The sequence below is a fragment of the Gossypium raimondii genome, chromosome 12, assembly GCF_025698545.1.
Source record: "Gossypium raimondii isolate GPD5lz chromosome 12, ASM2569854v1, whole genome shotgun sequence".
In the NCBI taxonomy this organism is placed as follows: domain Eukaryota; kingdom Viridiplantae; phylum Streptophyta; class Magnoliopsida; order Malvales; family Malvaceae; genus Gossypium; species Gossypium raimondii.
In genome coordinates, this window is record NC_068576.1 from 55468703 (window position 1) to 55485148 (window position 16446).

Genomic DNA, 16446 nt, shown 5'->3' on the forward strand with positions numbered 1-16446 from the left:
TAACTAGCGGAGGCTCGGAGCCGAACCTAATCCCTAAGCTTCCTATACGACAAAAGCAGCCAACTTCCAGGGTGTCTAATAATATCTATTACCTCCGTCGCTGTGCCGCATAGGGGATTAAAACCTACACGTGTCGGTTTCTTAAGCTTATGATCTGTCACGTCTATGTTAGAAAGGGTGTGTTTGGATACCGGGTAAATTTTTAGAGCTTCCGATAAACAGTGGTCCCCACATACTGCCACTAAAAATAAATTCTTTTTTATTTTATTATTAATATTCTTTTTCTATATAAACTCAGTACTCATCTCTTCAAAGATCTATAAAAAAAGGGCAGGCTCTCTTTCAAGTCGGATCTGCTCAGTTAATTTTCTTTTTTCTCTGTTTTCTTTTTCCTGCTTGTTTGCCTCTCTTTCTAGGTTTCTCGCGCATTTTCTCGGTTTATTTCTTGAGGTTTGATCGGTGAGGGAATCGGGGGATTTCATTTTCCTAGTGTTTTCGAGTGGTTCGAAGATCGGTCTTTGGAGAATCCGCACGTGACGAAGAGATTTTTTTTTCTCTTTTTCATATATGTAAAAGAATTACTATTTGGAAGGATTTGGTTTCGTTTGAACTGGATTTTTGAAACTCAGGACTTCGTTTTTTCCCCGGGAAATAAATCGTTCGAAATATTTTCAGATCTTACTAGATCCGGTTGTCGGATCTGAATCTGAAGAGGAAAAAGTTTTTCAGAAAAGCTCTTTAAATTGAATTATAGTGTAAAGAATATCGGAGTTTGTAAAACCGTTTTTTTGAAAAAATGTCGTCGGCGCCGACGTCTAGCTCCCTAGTTCAACTTCGGAAAAGCTCTTGTTCACTCCCTTCAATCAACAAATCTTACCTTAATCCTCAACTGAATGTCACCCTTTCAAACCGCCGCAAAACGAGCAACGCTAGATGCTCCGTTACAAAAAAGTCCTCGGCGGCTTTGGAGAAGAAATTTCTAGGGACCCGATTGCGGGGATCGGAGAAGTTACACTTTTGGCAGTCGGAAGGCCCGGGTCGGGTTCCGAAACTCCGGGTTATGGTGCGGTCCGCATTATCCGGGGTGCCTGAGAAGCCTCTCGGTCTTTATGATCCGTCTTTTGATAAGGATTCGTGTGGGGTCGGATTTGTCGCTGAGCTATCTGGTGACAGCAGCCGTAAAACTGTACGTTTTGTATATGTGTGCTGTGTAATGTATTTTTGGTTTATATACGTATGTATGTGCGTATTTGGAGATGTTTTGAGTGTTTTGTTTCGTTTTTGATGGAATTTGTCAGGTAACGGATGCTTTGGAGATGTTGATACGGATGTCACATAGAGGGGCTTGTGGATGTGAGACAAATACTGGAGATGGAGCTGGTATTCTTGTGGCTCTTCCCCATGGTTTCTATAAGGAGGTTCGTTTGTGCTATCTACATTTTAAGACTGTCCCGTTTCCTTTCGTTTTTTAACAGAAAAATTAGAAATATTGTTTGGAATTTTATTCTGTGAAATAATGAAATTCTCTAACTTGAAATTTCCATTTCACATTTCATTAAAGTTTTGACCACTTTTTAGCCACTTTTTCTGCGTCAGTGTGTGAAAGAATAATATGAAATGTGTCCCTTACCTCCCATATTTTTTTCGTATTTAACTATGCGAAGTAATTAAGGGAATAATTGCTGGCCTTTTTAACAATTTTTATCATCTGTTATTAGGTTGCAAAAGATGTTGGGTTTGAGTTGCCACCACCAGGAGAATACGCGGTGGGCATGTTCTTTTTGCCCACATCTGAGAGCCGAAGGGAAGAAAGCAAAAATGTATTCACTAAGGTAATTTCTAGACAGCAGGAGTTGTTCTTTAATATTAATAATCTTCACGATTGGCTAAACGTTATTTTAGTTGACCTAGTATGTGTATTTTGAGTAATAGTCCTAGTATTTTGTGTGTATATTGAGTGATTTTTCTAGAGAGCACTTGCTTTCTCCACACACACTTAATTGTATATATAGATCAGCAAAGTCCACTTATAAAGCGTAAAATTGAATTAGTTTTACATGTTCTCATAACTATTTATACAATGGTTTTGATTAAAATCGAAATGGCTAATTGTTTGTTGCGACATAGAAACTTCTAACCATTATAGGTGTGGAAAAAACAACACAGTAAAGCCTGTCTATATATGTATATATAAAATTTTAAAATACATACACCCAACTGACTGCTGAGTATCCTTTCTCAGTATCTTGAAACTTGAAAGCAAGTTAATAGGATTTATCAAATTTTCTTGAGTAATTGGAAGTGGCAACCATACTATGGTGTTGTCTTATCTGGTAGCAATTCATATATTTACTTTATGGAGCTTAACATCAATAGAAATATTTTGACAACAATTTCTGATGAAAATTTTGTTGGCATTTACAGGTTGCTGAATCTCTTGGCCATAGAGTGCTTGGGTGGCGATCTGTACCAACAGATAACTCAGGACTTGGCAATGCTGCTTTGCAGACAGAGCCCGTCATTGAGCAAGTGTTTCTTACACCCACACCTAGATCAAAGGCTGACCTTGAACAACAGGTAGGTTTATCTTTGTGATATTGAAATGTTCCAACCACACCCTATCATCAATTTACTAGAAACAATTAAGCAAAGATCATTTCAGGGTTAGGATATAAGAATCTGAAATGGAGCTTTTACAGGAAAATAAGTAGTTAAGAGTAAGCGGCATTCCAAGCTGTTTCTGTATGCCAGATTAAATTGCTGACACAAAAACTACTTTTACAGATGTACATATTAAGGAGGGTTTCAATGGTTGCCATCCGAGCTGCATTGAACCTCCAGCATGGTGGTGTTAGGGACTTCTATATATGTTCTCTTTCCTCAAGGTTTGTGCTCTGGGAACCTGGATTTATTATACCAATAAGTTTTCCTACCGTTCTGGGTGTGAAAAATATTTACTCCTGTAATGTGGCTGGTGCAGGACTGTTGTATACAAGGGTCAGTTAAAGCCTGACCAACTGCAAAATTACTATTATGCAGATCTTGGCAATGAAAGGTTTACGAGCTACATGGCCCTGGTAAATATATTATCCCGTTCTTGTTCTTTCTTTCTCCACTAACTTAATACTTACAAACAGCATGGAACCACCGGTAACTGAAGAGATGCAAGGTTGAGGGATGACTTCTGAGGCATTGAAGTTTGAATGATCTCTTAAGTTCTTCCACTCCCTTGATAACTATATGAAATTGGATGCTGGATTGGATGGCTTGGGTGAGTTGGTAAGAAACCTCATTGCAAGTAAATCATGTTTGCAGAAACTTGCTGCAATGCTCTCTATCATCGATTGTGTGAGGATGAAACTTCTATTTATTGGTGGAAGGGAAATTAGCTCAGAGTAGTGTAATTTATGTCTCAGACCGCAGTAAACCATTGTTGAAATGCCCTGAACATAATTTAGTGTGTGCATTTTCAAACTCATACTACTTTCATTGCAAAGTAGAGGAAGTTGTGAGTGACAAATTTGATCCTTTTGTTGATGCAGATACATTCTCGGTTTTCAACAAATACATTTCCTAGCTGGGATCGTGCACAACCAATGCGTGTCTTGGGCCATAATGGGGAAATTAATACACTTAGAGGCAATATAAACTGGTATGCATCAGAGAAACAGGCAAATTCTGGATTAATTGGTGTATATATATTACTATTTCCCCCTTTCTGCTGGGATAGTTGTTGGGTACTTGTGATGCTTTGCCCCTCTTTGTGGTAGCCTCTGATAAATATGCATGGTTGAAGAAGTTTGTTTTTTCTTGATGATTCAGAACTTGGGCGCTAAATACATCTTCATTTTGCTAATTTTACTGGCTGGTTTGTAGGGATGTATATAAGATGCTGGTTTCCTTCCTGGCTAAATACATCTTCATTTTGCTAATTTTACTGGCTGGTTTGTAGGGATGTATATAAGATGCTGGTTTCCTTCCTGTTTTTATATAACAATTAATGGGCATTGGCTGAGTTTCTTTTGTTCCTTCAGGATGAAGGCACGTGAAGGATTATTAAAGTGCAAGGAGCTTGGTCTCTCAAAGAATGAGATGAAAAAGCTTCTTCCCATTGTGGATGCCAGTTCATCTGATTCGGGTAAACTTCCACATCCCTTCTGTGTTAAGATTATCTTAAATGTATTCTTGCATCGTTCTTGCATTTTTTCCTTGTCCCATTTCAAAGTTTTGGATGCCAAACAGATGATACTCAGTGTACATTTGACTGGCAGGTATATGATGTTTTCTGTTTCTCTTTGGCTCGCAGGGGCTTTTGATGGTGTCCTTGAGCTTCTGGTTCGAGCTGGTAGAAGTCTCCCCGAAGCAGTAATGATGATGATCCCTGAAGCCTGGCAAAATGACAAAAATATGGATCCTCAGCGGAAGGCCTTGTATGAATATTTCTCAGCTCTAATGGAGCCATGGGATGGACCTGCTCTCATATCATGTAAGTTATCCTTCTTGTTAAAAGGGTATAACATGATCTTTTAGCCTTCTTTGACTGATGGAAACTTATTTGCAGTTACTGATGGTCGCTACCTTGGAGCTACATTGGATCGCAATGGGCTCCGTCCCGGTCGGTTTTATGTTACACACAGTGGACGAGTCATCATGGCCAGTGAAGTTGGTGTAGTGGATATTCCTCCTGAAGATGTGCTCAGGAAAGGAAGACTAAACCCTGGGATGATGCTTTTGGTAGATTTTGAAAACCACATTGTTGTCGACGATGAAGCATTGAAGCAACAATATTCACTAGCTAGGCCTTATGGGGAATGGCTTCAGAGGCAAAAAATTGAACTCAATGACATTGTAGACTCGGTTCAGGAATCAGAGAGGCTCCCTCCCTCAATTGCTGGATCTATGCCAGTAAGTGATTGGTTTTCTTTTTATTAATTGTTTCCTGCATCTTCATCAAGTGGAGTTTTGTTTTTTTATAATCTCACTGATTAATTCTGTGACTTGAAGGCTTCCAATGATGATGACAACATGGATAACTTAGGAATTCATGGCTTATTGGCTCCATTGAAGGCTTTTGGGTATGTAACTATCTGTCCTGCTCTTCTCAACTCAATGGACATGCCTTAATGTAACATTCTGTAATGTTCTTCTGGCTTTCATGCAGCTATACTGTTGAGGCTTTGGAGATGCTGCTGCTTCCCATGGCTAAAGATGGGACAGAGGCCCTTGGTTCAATGGGAAATGATGCTCCATTGGCAGTTATGTCCAACCGAGAGAAGCTTACATTTGAATATTTCAAGCAAATGTTTGCTCAAGTAACCAATCCCCCTATTGATCCTATTCGAGAGAAAATAGTGACTTCCATGGAATGCATGATTGGTCCAGAAGGAGATCTAACAGAAACAACGGAAGAGCAATGTCATCGTCTTTCACTGAAGGGGCCTCTTTTATCAATTGAAGAGACTGAAGCAATTAAAAAGATGAATTTCAAAGGTTGGCGGAGTAAAGTTCTTGACATAACTTATTCAAAGGACTGTGGGAGGAAGGGTTTAGAGGAAACCTTGGACAGGATTTGTGCTGAAGCACGAGATGCGATTAAGGAAGGTTATACATTACTGGTGCTTTCTGACAGAGGTATTGCATTGTTCCCAACTGATCTTTGATTGAACTTTTTGTGGCATTGTACTGCACCTCCTCTATTGCCCATGCCATCTTTTCTTTTAATGAATCATGATTTAAGGTACTAATTTCACCCTTCTTTTGTATCTGTAGCTTTTTCATCGAAGCGTGTTGCTGTGAGCTCCCTCTTGGCTGTTGGTGCTGTTCATCACCATCTTGTTAAAAATCTTGAGCGTACGCGAGTTGGATTAATAGTTGAATCTGCAGAACCACGTGAAGTGCACCATTTCTGCACATTGGTTGGATTTGGTGCAGATGCTATATGCCCATATTTGGCCATAGAGACCATTTGGAGATTGCAGGTAGATGGGAAGATTCCTCCTAAATCTAGTGGTGAGTTCCACTCGAAGGAAGAGCTGGTCAAGAAATATTTCAAGGCAAGCAACTATGGAATGATGAAGGTTCTTGCCAAAATGGGGATATCTACTCTGGCCTCATACAAGGGTGCTCAGATCTTTGAAGCATTGGGCCTCTCTTCGGAAGTGATTGAGAAATGCTTTGCAGGAACTCCGAGCAGAGTTGAAGGAGCAACATTTGAGATGCTAGCTCATGATGCACTTCATTTGCATGAGTTAGCATTCCCTTCTCGGGCTTTCGCTCCAGGAAGTGCAGAAGCTGTAGCACTGCCTAATCCTGGAGATTATCACTGGAGGAAAGGTGGTGAGGTTCACTTGAATGATCCTCTTGCTATAGCAAAGCTGCAAGAAGCTGCCAGGAGTAACAGCGTTGCTGCCTACAAGGAATATGCCAAACGTATCCATGAATTGAATAAAACCTGTAACCTGCGTGGTATGTTGAAGTTTAAGGAGTCAGAAGCCAAAATTCCATTGGATGAGGTGGAACCTGCCAGTGAAATTGTGAAAAGGTTTTGTACTGGGGCCATGAGTTATGGATCAATATCATTGGAGGCACACGCAACCCTGGCTATTGCTATGAATACACTTGGGGGGAAATCAAATACTGGTATGTTCTTAGAAAGTATTTAGTATATGCTCATTTTAAGCTTCTATGTCCAACTTTGATCCAAAAATTATGAAATTTTGCTGTCTATAATTTGGTGGGCTTTTTCAAAATGTTCTTTCTTGAAGTGCAAATAATTGTTCTTTATCTTGTTTATTTATTTCCCCCCTTTTTATTGGAATTTCATTTGCTTTAGTTTTTTTTGGTGCCTGTCTTTAATCATGTAAATTTATTGTTGCCTTAAATACATTTCTGGAAACTAGATTACAATGTTCCTAATTCAAATTTTACTATTAGGTGAGGGAGGTGAGCAACCATCTCGTATGGTACCTCTACCTGATGGTTCTAGGAATCCAAAACGAAGTGCTATCAAGCAGGTTGCAAGTGGAAGATTTGGAGTTTCAAGTTATTACCTTACTAATGCTGATGAACTACAAATAAAGATGGCTCAGGTATTAATCTATTTTTTCTTCTGCCAATTCTTGGCTATTTTGTGTTTAGTGCCTGTATTCCAGTTGGAATAGAGGTTTCTCTCGTTTATGGATTTATGTTCCTGGCAGATGATGCTGTGTTCTGCAAAGCACCTTGAGTGACTTTGCATCTTTAACTGATACCTACATTTGACATTTGGTGAGGTTAAAATGTTAACAAAGTAAATTCTTCTTTGTAGATTGATTACTTTTTAACTTAAATTTCCTTTGTTATGCAGGGTGCCAAGCCTGGTGAAGGAGGGGAACTTCCAGGTCATAAGGTAATAGGAGATATTGCTGTCACTAGAAACTCTACAGCTGGTGTGGGACTTATCAGCCCACCTCCCCATCATGATATCTATTCAATTGAAGACCTTGCACAGCTGATTCATGATCTTAAGGTAGGATCATGTCCTCTCTTTATATGTGTGTATATATAATTGTGGCCACTGAAACTTAAAGAGTTCTTCATCTACCAATGATCCTAACCAGCCCCTGCCATGCAACATGGTTCTTGTCTATAATTGCTCTTCCAATAGCCTTTTCTGAGAGTTGGTTTATGGTTCTTGCTGCTTAAGATGTATATTTTATGATGTTAATATTCTATGATTACTCCTTGATCTTTTTTTATTTGGTTTTTCAGAATTCAAATCCCTCAGCTCGAATCAGTGTGAAGCTGGTATCTGAAGCTGGTGTGGGAGTAATTGCTAGTGGGGTTGTCAAGGGGCATGCAGACCATGTCTTAATATCTGGTCATGATGGTGGCACTGGGGCCTCACGATGGACTGGCATAAAAAATGCTGGGCTTCCATGGGAACTTGGTTTGGCTGAGACCCACCAAACTCTAGTTGCCAATGATCTCCGTGGCCGTACAGTTCTCCAGACTGATGGCCAACTTAAAACTGGAAGAGATGTGGCCATTGCTGCACTTCTTGGTGCAGAAGAATTTGGCTTCAGCACAGCTCCTCTAATAACTCTGGGTTGTATTATGATGCGAAAATGCCACAAGAACACCTGCCCAGTGGGCATCGCTACTCAGGATCCTGTGCTGAGAGAAAAATTTGCTGGAGAGCCTGAGCATGTTATAAACTTTTTCTTTATGCTAGCTGAGGAGGTCAGGGAGATAATGTCTCAGCTTGGTTTCCGAACAGTTACTGAGATGGTTGGTCGTTCAGATATGCTTGAGGTTGATAAGGAAGTCCTTAGTAATAATGAGAAACTTCAGAATATTGACCTCTCCTTGCTTCTCAGACCTGCTGCTGATATTCGCCCTGAAGCTGCTCAATATTGTATTCAAAAACAGGATCATGGCTTGGATATGGCTTTGGACCAAAAACTCATTAAACTATCTACTGCTGCTCTAGAGAAAGGTCTTCCCGTGTACATTGAAACACCTATATGCAATGTGAACCGTGCAGTTGGAACAATGCTGAGCCATGAAGTGACTAAGCGCTACCACCTTGCAGGGCTTCCAGCTGGTACAATTCATATCAAACTCTCAGGAAGTGCAGGGCAGAGCTTGGGAGCTTTCCTGTGCCCTGGCATCATGCTGGAGCTTGAAGGTGATAGCAATGACTATGTTGGAAAAGGATTATCAGGTGGAAAAATTGTAGTTTATCCTCCTAAAGGAAGTCGGTTTGATCCTAAGGAAAACATAGTAATTGGTAATGTGGCTCTCTATGGAGCTACTTCCGGGGAAGCATATTTCAATGGAATGGCAGCAGAAAGATTTTGTGTTCGTAATTCAGGTGCTAAAGCAGTTGTAGAAGGCGTTGGTGATCATGGTTGTGAGTACATGACTGGTGGGACTGTTGTTGTACTTGGAAAAACTGGCAGGAATTTTGCTGCAGGTATGAGTGGTGGTATTGCTTATGTCCTTGATGTGGATGGAAAATTTCAATCTCGGTGCAATCCTGAGCTGGTGGACCTTGATAAAATTGAAGAAGAGGAGGATATTGTTACTCTAAAGATGATGATTCAGCAACATCAGCGCCATACCAACAGCCAGTTAGCTAGAGAAGTACTTGCTGCCTTTGAGAGTCTTCTGCCCAAATTCATAAAAGTATTCCCCAGAGATTACAAACGTGTTCTGGCAAAGATGAAAGACCAGGAAGCATCTGAACGTGCTGCAAAAGAAGCTGAGGAGCAAGATGAGGTAGAGCTGATGGAGAAAGATGCTTTTGAAGAGCTCAAGAAGTTGGCAGCTGCATCTTCGAATGAGAAATCAAGTCTGGTATGCAGTATTTGTTATCATCAAGTCTTACATTCCTTTATGTCTATGCTTCTTCTTAGTCAAACTTCTCTTTGCCTCTTGTCTTTCAGATTTATTTTGTTGTCTTTCTGGTGTTCGGTTGCTATCAGCATACTGCCTATTGGTATCATGAACTATTTGTTTAATATCTAATTTGGCTTTTGGAATTGTAGACAGTCGAGGCTGAACCAGTCAAGAGGCCTACTCAGGTTTCTGATGCTGTGAAACATCGTGGTTTTGTTGCTTATGAGCGTGAAGGTGTTCAATATAGAGATCCTAATGTTCGGATGAATGACTGGAAGGAGGTCATGGAGGAATCAAAACCTGGCCCACTTTTTAAGACACAGTCTGCTCGCTGCATGGACTGTGGTACTCCTTTCTGCCATCAGGTATTGATTACACTTTTTACTCTTTTTTCCGGCATTTTGGATATGAACGCAGAAACAACTGCTTATATCTAATCTCTTTTATAAATGCAGGAGAACTCTGGATGTCCTCTCGGAAACAAAATACCTGAATTCAATGAACTGGTGTACCAAAATAGGTGGCGTGAAGCACTAGATCGTCTTCTAGAGACAAATAACTTCCCAGAGTTCACTGGCCGAGTGTGCCCTGCACCATGTGAAGGGTCTTGTGTGCTTGGTATTATTGAGAATCCTGTGTCCATCAAAAGCATTGAATGTGCTATCATAGACAAGGGATTTGAGGAAGGGTGGATGGTGCCACGACCTCCTCTCAAGAGAACAGGGTATGTCTTTTTACTTGGTTAAGGATTCAAATGCAATTTTCTAATCTTGTGGCATGATTCTGGAGATACTCTGCCGCTTTGCACAATTGATATATTTTAACTTTGCTTTAACTAAACTGAACATTGGTATATGTTCGCTACTACAGGAAAAGCATTGCTATTATTGGAAGTGGACCATCTGGCTTGGCTGCTGCTGATCAACTAAATAGAATGGGTCACTCTGTGACTGTGTATGAGCGTGCTGATAGAATTGGAGGGCTTATGATGTATGGAGTCCCTAACATGAAGACTGACAAGGTGGATGTAGTTCAGCGACGTGTTAACCTTATGGCTGAGGAAGGAGTTAAATTTGTCGTCAATGCAAATATTGGAAAAGACCCGTCCTACTCCCTTGACCGGCTTCGAGAGGAAAATGATGCCATTGTTTTGGCAATTGGAGCCACAAAACCCAGGTACATCCTTGAGGAGGAAAGGAAGTTGTTGATTGATAAAATCTTTGGAGATGTTTCAGTAATTTTGCCCTTCCTAACAATCAGTATGATCAATATGATAAAATTCATTGTATAGCATTGTTGGTGAATTGATTGCATTTATTTACTTGATGCAGGGACCTTCCTGTACCAGGACGAGATTTATCTGGTGTTCATTTTGCAATGGAATTCCTACATGCAAATACTAAAAGCTTGCTTGATTGTGATCTCCAAGATGGTAACTACATATCAGCTAAGGGCAAGAAAGTAGTAGTCATCGGTGGAGGTGACACTGGTACAGATTGCATTGGGACATCTATCCGGCATGGATGTAGCAGCATTGTAAATCTTGAGTTGCTTCCTCAGCCACCGCAGACAAGAGCTCCTGGCAATCCTTGGCCACAGGTTTGATAGCTTTATTCTCCCTTTCTTGATGACTTTTTGCTGTTGCTTCCTATATATGAAAGGAAATATAGAATATAGGGCTCTTATTAGCATTTGAATAAAGTATAGCAGTTTTCCTAGACATCTGACTGTTTACTTTTTTCTTTTATGGAATCGTAGTGGCCTCGCATATTCCGTGTAGACTATGGGCACCAAGAAGCTGCTACCAAATTTGGAAAAGACCCAAGATCCTATGAGGTTTTGACTAAGAGGTTTATAGGAGATGATAATGGAACTGTGAAAGGACTTGAGGTGGTTCGTGTGCGTTGGGAGAAGGATGCCAGTGGGAGGTTCCAATTCAAGGAAGTTGAGGGCTCAGAGGAAATAATCGAGGCTGACCTAGTCCTGCTAGCCATGGGATTCCTTGGCCCTGAGTCGGTTAGTATTGTGACCATCTCTTTATATTTTTAGAAATCTGGTGCAATTCATTGTCATTTAATTAAGATGCATTTATGTTGCATGGTTTGAGCACCACCGCTCATCGATTCTTTTGCTCTTTGATTTGAACAGACACTGGCAGAAAAATTAGGTGTGGAGCAAGACAATCGGTCAAACTTGAAGGCAGAGTACGGCCGCTTCACGACCAATGTGGATGGAGTCTTTGCAGCTGGAGATTGTCGACGTGGTCAGTCATTAGTCGTGTGGGCAATCTCGGAAGGAAGGCAAGCTGCTGCACAAGTCGACAAATACCTGACTAAGGAAGACAAGGACACAAGTGTAGAGGGTGAGAACCAAGATTCCGTCAAGCGGCACCAAGACCTTCCCCAAAAGCAGCAAACTGTCATGAAATAGATGATCCATCAGATTGTTATTGTTTGCGACATTGGGCTGAAATGGAACCCGCATCCAATACATTCCGAAGGAAATTGGTATTTACATGGATGACCAGAGTGGGAATTAAAGCATGAATCTTTTGCGGTTAAACCAGCAAGGGGGATATATGCTTTAATCTCCCAACAAAGAACCTATAAGCAAAAATCAATAAACATTCATGGGGCTGAGCTGATATTGAGTAGATTTAGGGATATTTTGTCTTTTCTCATGTCTTTGTTATCTTTATTTATAGTTTTTATTCAGGTTCAGCTCTCATCGTTTTCTTGAAAGGTACAATAATGTATAGTTTTGTCTCTTAAATCGTTTGGTTTAGACAAGAATGCGAGGTGCTTTTTAATATGAAATATTTGAGGTTGGGTTTTCTGATGAACTCAGTTAAAGAACTAAATACGACATTTTCACAACTAAATCAATTAAAAAAAAAGAAGCAGCTCAATTGTCGTTTAAATAGGTTTTTTAGCTTATTTCAACCAATTCTGGTGGTCAATCCAATTGGTCAAGAGAGAGTTTTAGAGTGAGAAATATTAAATTTTCCTTGATAAATGTATATTTCAAGATTTTTCCAAATTTCTACAATTGTTATTGCCTTCAACTTCTTTCATCCAGCTCAACCATATTTGATTATAAATAATTGTTCACTTAAATTCGCTAAATTCAAATTGAGAACCAGTCCATTAACAATTTAAACCCCAAAACTATTTGAATTTAAATAAATCTCATTTTAGATTTGAGCGCCTAATGTCTTGAGAAAATCAATCTTCAAATCTGAACAATTTAATTAAAAAATTGAATTCAAACTCAAGTTCTAAATTCTTCATTAGACCTGTAAATGGATACGTTTAAATGAAAGAATCTTTATGTTCATTAAAAATTTTAAGATGTTTGTTCGTGTTTATTTATTCAAAATTAAGTTTGTTTAAATTAAACAAACATGTCCACCAACATATACCTAAACATATTTACGAACAAGGTTCATAAATAAGTAATAAACAAACAATAATAAACACATATATTATTTCTAAATAAAAGAATCAAATATAAATATTAATAATTAAAATATAAATAAAATATAACCACAAAAACATAATAATTTTATTAATAGAAAGATAAAATAAATTTTAAATGATGTATTAAATTTTTAAACGAATATAAATAAATTTATTTATAAATTTTTGTTTATGTTAAATTCATTTTATAAAAGAGACTTAAAAATCTTGTTAATTTAATAAACTAAAACTGAACTGTTGATGACTGGTATAGACTCCGAAGTCTATAGGAAATAAGATAAACCGCATGGAGGTCCCTGGCCACTGACCATCAAACAAAGTAGCCGTTAGTAAAGAAAGGCAACGATGATGGCGATGGTGAATCTTTCTCTTCCCGCTCCCGCCAAATCTCCATCCCGTCCACCGCCAAAACTCTCATCACAGTCGTCAGTACCACTGTCCGTCAACCGTTCCGTCAACTTCGAACCTCTTAGGCACCGTCTCATCAAACACCTCGATGCAGGCCACCTCCACAAAGCCATATCCACTCTCGATGTCATGGCCAGTCATAACGCCCACCAGGACCTCGTCACCTACTCGTTGCTCCTCAAGGCTTGCATCAGGTCACGTGACTTCCAGCTCGGTAAACTCGTTCACTGCCACTTGACTGAGTCTAAACTCGAGCTTGACTCCGTCCTTTTCAACTCCCTCATCAGTTTGTATTCAAAGGCCGGTGATTGGACCAAAGCCCGTGAAATATTCGAAAGTATGGGAAACAAACGGGATTTAGTTTCATGGAGTGCAATGATTTCTTGTTTCGCTAACAATAAGATGAGTTTTGAAGCGATTTTGACGTTTCTTTATATGCTTGATAATGGGTTTTTGCCAAATGAGTATTGCTTCACGGCTGTCATTCGGGCTTGTTCGACATCCGAGTTTTTTCCAATTGGGGAAATAATTTTAGGGTTTTTAGTGAAAACTGGCTATCTTGACTTTGATACGAATGTTGGGTGTGCTTTAATTGATATGTTTGTTAAAGGGAATAGTGATTTGGAGTCAGCTTTTAAAGTGTTTGATAAAATGCCTGACAGAAATGTTGTTGCTTGGACATTGATGATAACTAGATGTACGCAGTTAAGTTACCCAAGTGGTGCTATTGAATTGTTCGTTGATATGGTTCTAGGTGGCTATATGCCTGATCGGTTTACACTAAGTGGCATCATTTCAGCTTGTACGGAGCTAGAATCGGAATCATTGTCTCTTGGCAAACAATTGCATTCTTGGGTTATACGGTCTGGATTCGCATCGGATGTTTGCATTGGTTGTAGTTTAGTGGACATGTATGCTAAGTGTACAATAGATGGATCTTTGGATGATTCTAGGAGGGTGTTTGATAGAATGGAAAATCATAACGTAATGTCGTGGACTGCGATTATAACAGGGTACGTACAATGCGGAGGTCGTGATATGGAAGCCATTGAGCTTTTTTGCAAAATGATTGAAGGTCCTGTTCCACCTAATCATTTCACATTTTCTAGTGTTCTCAAGGCGTGCGGAAATCTTTCCGATTCACGCGCAGGTGAACAATTTTATGCTCATGCAGTAAAACATGGTTTTGCTTCAGATGATTATGTGGGAAACTCTCTTATAAGCATGTATGCGAAATCCGGAAGAATGGACGATGCTCAAAAAGCTTTTGAATCTCTATTCGAGAAGAATTTAGATTCTTACAACACTGTTGTCGATGCTTATGCTAAGAACCTGGATTCTGAAGGAGCTTTCGAGCTTTTTCATGAAATCTCGGATTTTGGAGTTGAGGTTAATGCCTTCACCTTTACGAGTTTACTGAGTGGAGCTTCAAGTATTGGTGCAATTGGCAAGGGCGAGCAAATCCATGCTCGGTTACTTAAATCCGGGTTTCAGTCAAACCAATGCATTTGTAATGCGTTGATATCGATGTACGCTAGATGTGGACACATAGAAGCTGCTTTTCAAGTTTTCAACGAGATGGGTGATCGAAATGTTATAACTTGGACCTCTATGATCACGGGTTTTGCAAAACATGGATTTGCTGCTAGAGCTTTAGAAATATTCCATGAAATGCTCAAGGCAGGGATTAGGCCAAACGAGATCACTTATATTGCTGTTTTATCGGCATGTAGTCACGCAGGCTTGGTTTCGGAGGGATGGGAAATTTTCAAGTCAATGCACAAAGAACATGGAATTGCCCCAAGAATGGAACATTATGCATGTATGGTTGATTTGCTGGGGCGATCAGGATTGCTCAGGGAAGCCATCGAGTTTATAAACAAGATGCCCTGCACACCAGATGCCTTGGTCTGGCGTACATTTCTTGGAGCTTGCCGAGTCCACCATGACAAAGAGCTCGGGGAACACTCTGCAAAGATGATACTTCAACAGGGTCCCCATGATACCGCTGCCCATATCTTACTATCGAATTTGTATGCCTCTTCGGGTCAATGGGAAGATGTGGCTCGGATTAGGAAAAATATGAAAGAAAGAAATCTTATCAAGGAAGCTGGTTGTAGTTGGATAGAGGTGGACAACAAAATACACAGGTTCCATGTGGCTGATACTTCACACCCACAAGTGCAGGAGATTTATGACAAATTAGATGAAATGGCTTTAAAAATAAAGGGATTGGGGTACGTCCCCAATACCGATTTTGTACTTCACGAACTCGAGGAGGAACAGAAGGAGCAATTCGTTTTCCAACACAGTGAGAAAATTGCCGTTGCATTCGGACTTATAACCACATCGAGACCAAAACCGATTCGGGTTTTCAAGAATCTCCGTGTTTGCGGGGACTGCCATACTGCGATCAAATACATATCGATGGCCACGGGGAGAGAAATCGTTTTAAGAGATTCAAACCGGTTTCATCATATCAAGAATGGAACCTGCTCTTGCAATGATTACTGGTAGAAGGAAATTATTTCACCGAGTTCGTCTTGGTCTGAGCTCGTATTTATCGGACGTCACAACCGTCCTTTAGCTGTCTCCGTGATGCACTCGTGTGGACGGAATAATTTGATCCTTGTCTGGCCAGTTTATCTTTTATCTCATTCTTTTTGGCCATTGAAATTGAGGCATGTATATCACCACTGCTAACTGTTCTTCCCTGCTTGTTTATATATACAATTTTATAATCATAGATGTTTGATATTGTGAATATATATATATATATATATAATCTAATTATTATCAATAACAATTTAAAGAAAAACTTTATCATCCAATGAGGTCTTAGTTTAATGACAATGGTAAGATACTAAAATTTCAAGTTTGATATATTCTCTGCAATATAACTTTACTTATAATTTTAAAATATCTTATATTAATTGAAAAATACATTATGTTTCACATATAATTATATTAGAATATAATACAATTTATATTTTAATAATAAATAAAATATTTTATAATTAAATAGATTTTTGTTTTTAATGAAAATTATTGAAGGTATTAGTGAAATTAAGTGAATAATTTCATATATTATAAAATTAACTTGTCTAATCCAACACGTGTCATTCCTTGTCAGAATAAGAGATTTTTATGTAGTGATGGCGACAAATATTCTATTTTT

At 39.3% G+C, this 16446-nt stretch overlaps 2 protein-coding genes across 4 annotated transcripts; both read left to right on the plus strand.

Annotated features, from left to right (window-relative positions):
- Positions 1-315: 315 nt before the first annotated feature.
- On the plus strand, positions 316-12197 carry LOC105765457 (glutamate synthase [NADH], amyloplastic). Of its 3 annotated transcripts, XM_012584556.2 has the most exons (22): positions 316-1186; positions 1299-1418; positions 1719-1832; positions 2425-2577; positions 2785-2885; positions 2981-3077; positions 3543-3652; positions 4035-4138; positions 4307-4486; positions 4562-4905; positions 5005-5075; positions 5162-5631; positions 5770-6639; positions 6934-7088; positions 7346-7507; positions 7750-9339; positions 9531-9746; positions 9837-10105; positions 10252-10557; positions 10713-10980; positions 11140-11397; positions 11530-12197. In XM_012584556.2, the coding sequence occupies exons 1-22, from the start codon at positions 797-799 to the stop codon at positions 11809-11811; spliced, it is 6630 nt and encodes a 2209-aa protein (XP_012440010.1). In that variant the 5' UTR covers positions 316-796; the 3' UTR covers positions 11812-12197. The 3 variants fall into 3 exon arrangements, with proteins under 3 accessions (XP_012440010.1, XP_012440011.1, XP_012440012.1); XM_012584557.2 differs by lacking the exons at positions 316-1186; positions 1299-1418; positions 1719-1832; positions 2425-2577; positions 2785-2885 and adding an exon at positions 3138-3279 and having other exon boundaries at positions 3006-3055; XM_012584558.2 differs by lacking the exons at positions 316-1186; positions 1299-1418; positions 1719-1832; ... (1 more) ...; positions 2785-2885; positions 2981-3077 and adding an exon at positions 3232-3271.
- An 880-nt stretch (positions 12198-13077) lies between these two features.
- On the plus strand, positions 13078-16014 carry LOC105765459 (pentatricopeptide repeat-containing protein At3g49170, chloroplastic). The gene has a single exon (XM_012584559.2). The coding sequence runs from the start codon at positions 13206-13208 to the stop codon at positions 15783-15785; it is 2580 nt and encodes an 859-aa protein (XP_012440013.1). The 5' UTR covers positions 13078-13205; the 3' UTR covers positions 15786-16014.
- The last annotated feature ends 432 nt before the right edge of the window (positions 16015-16446 follow it).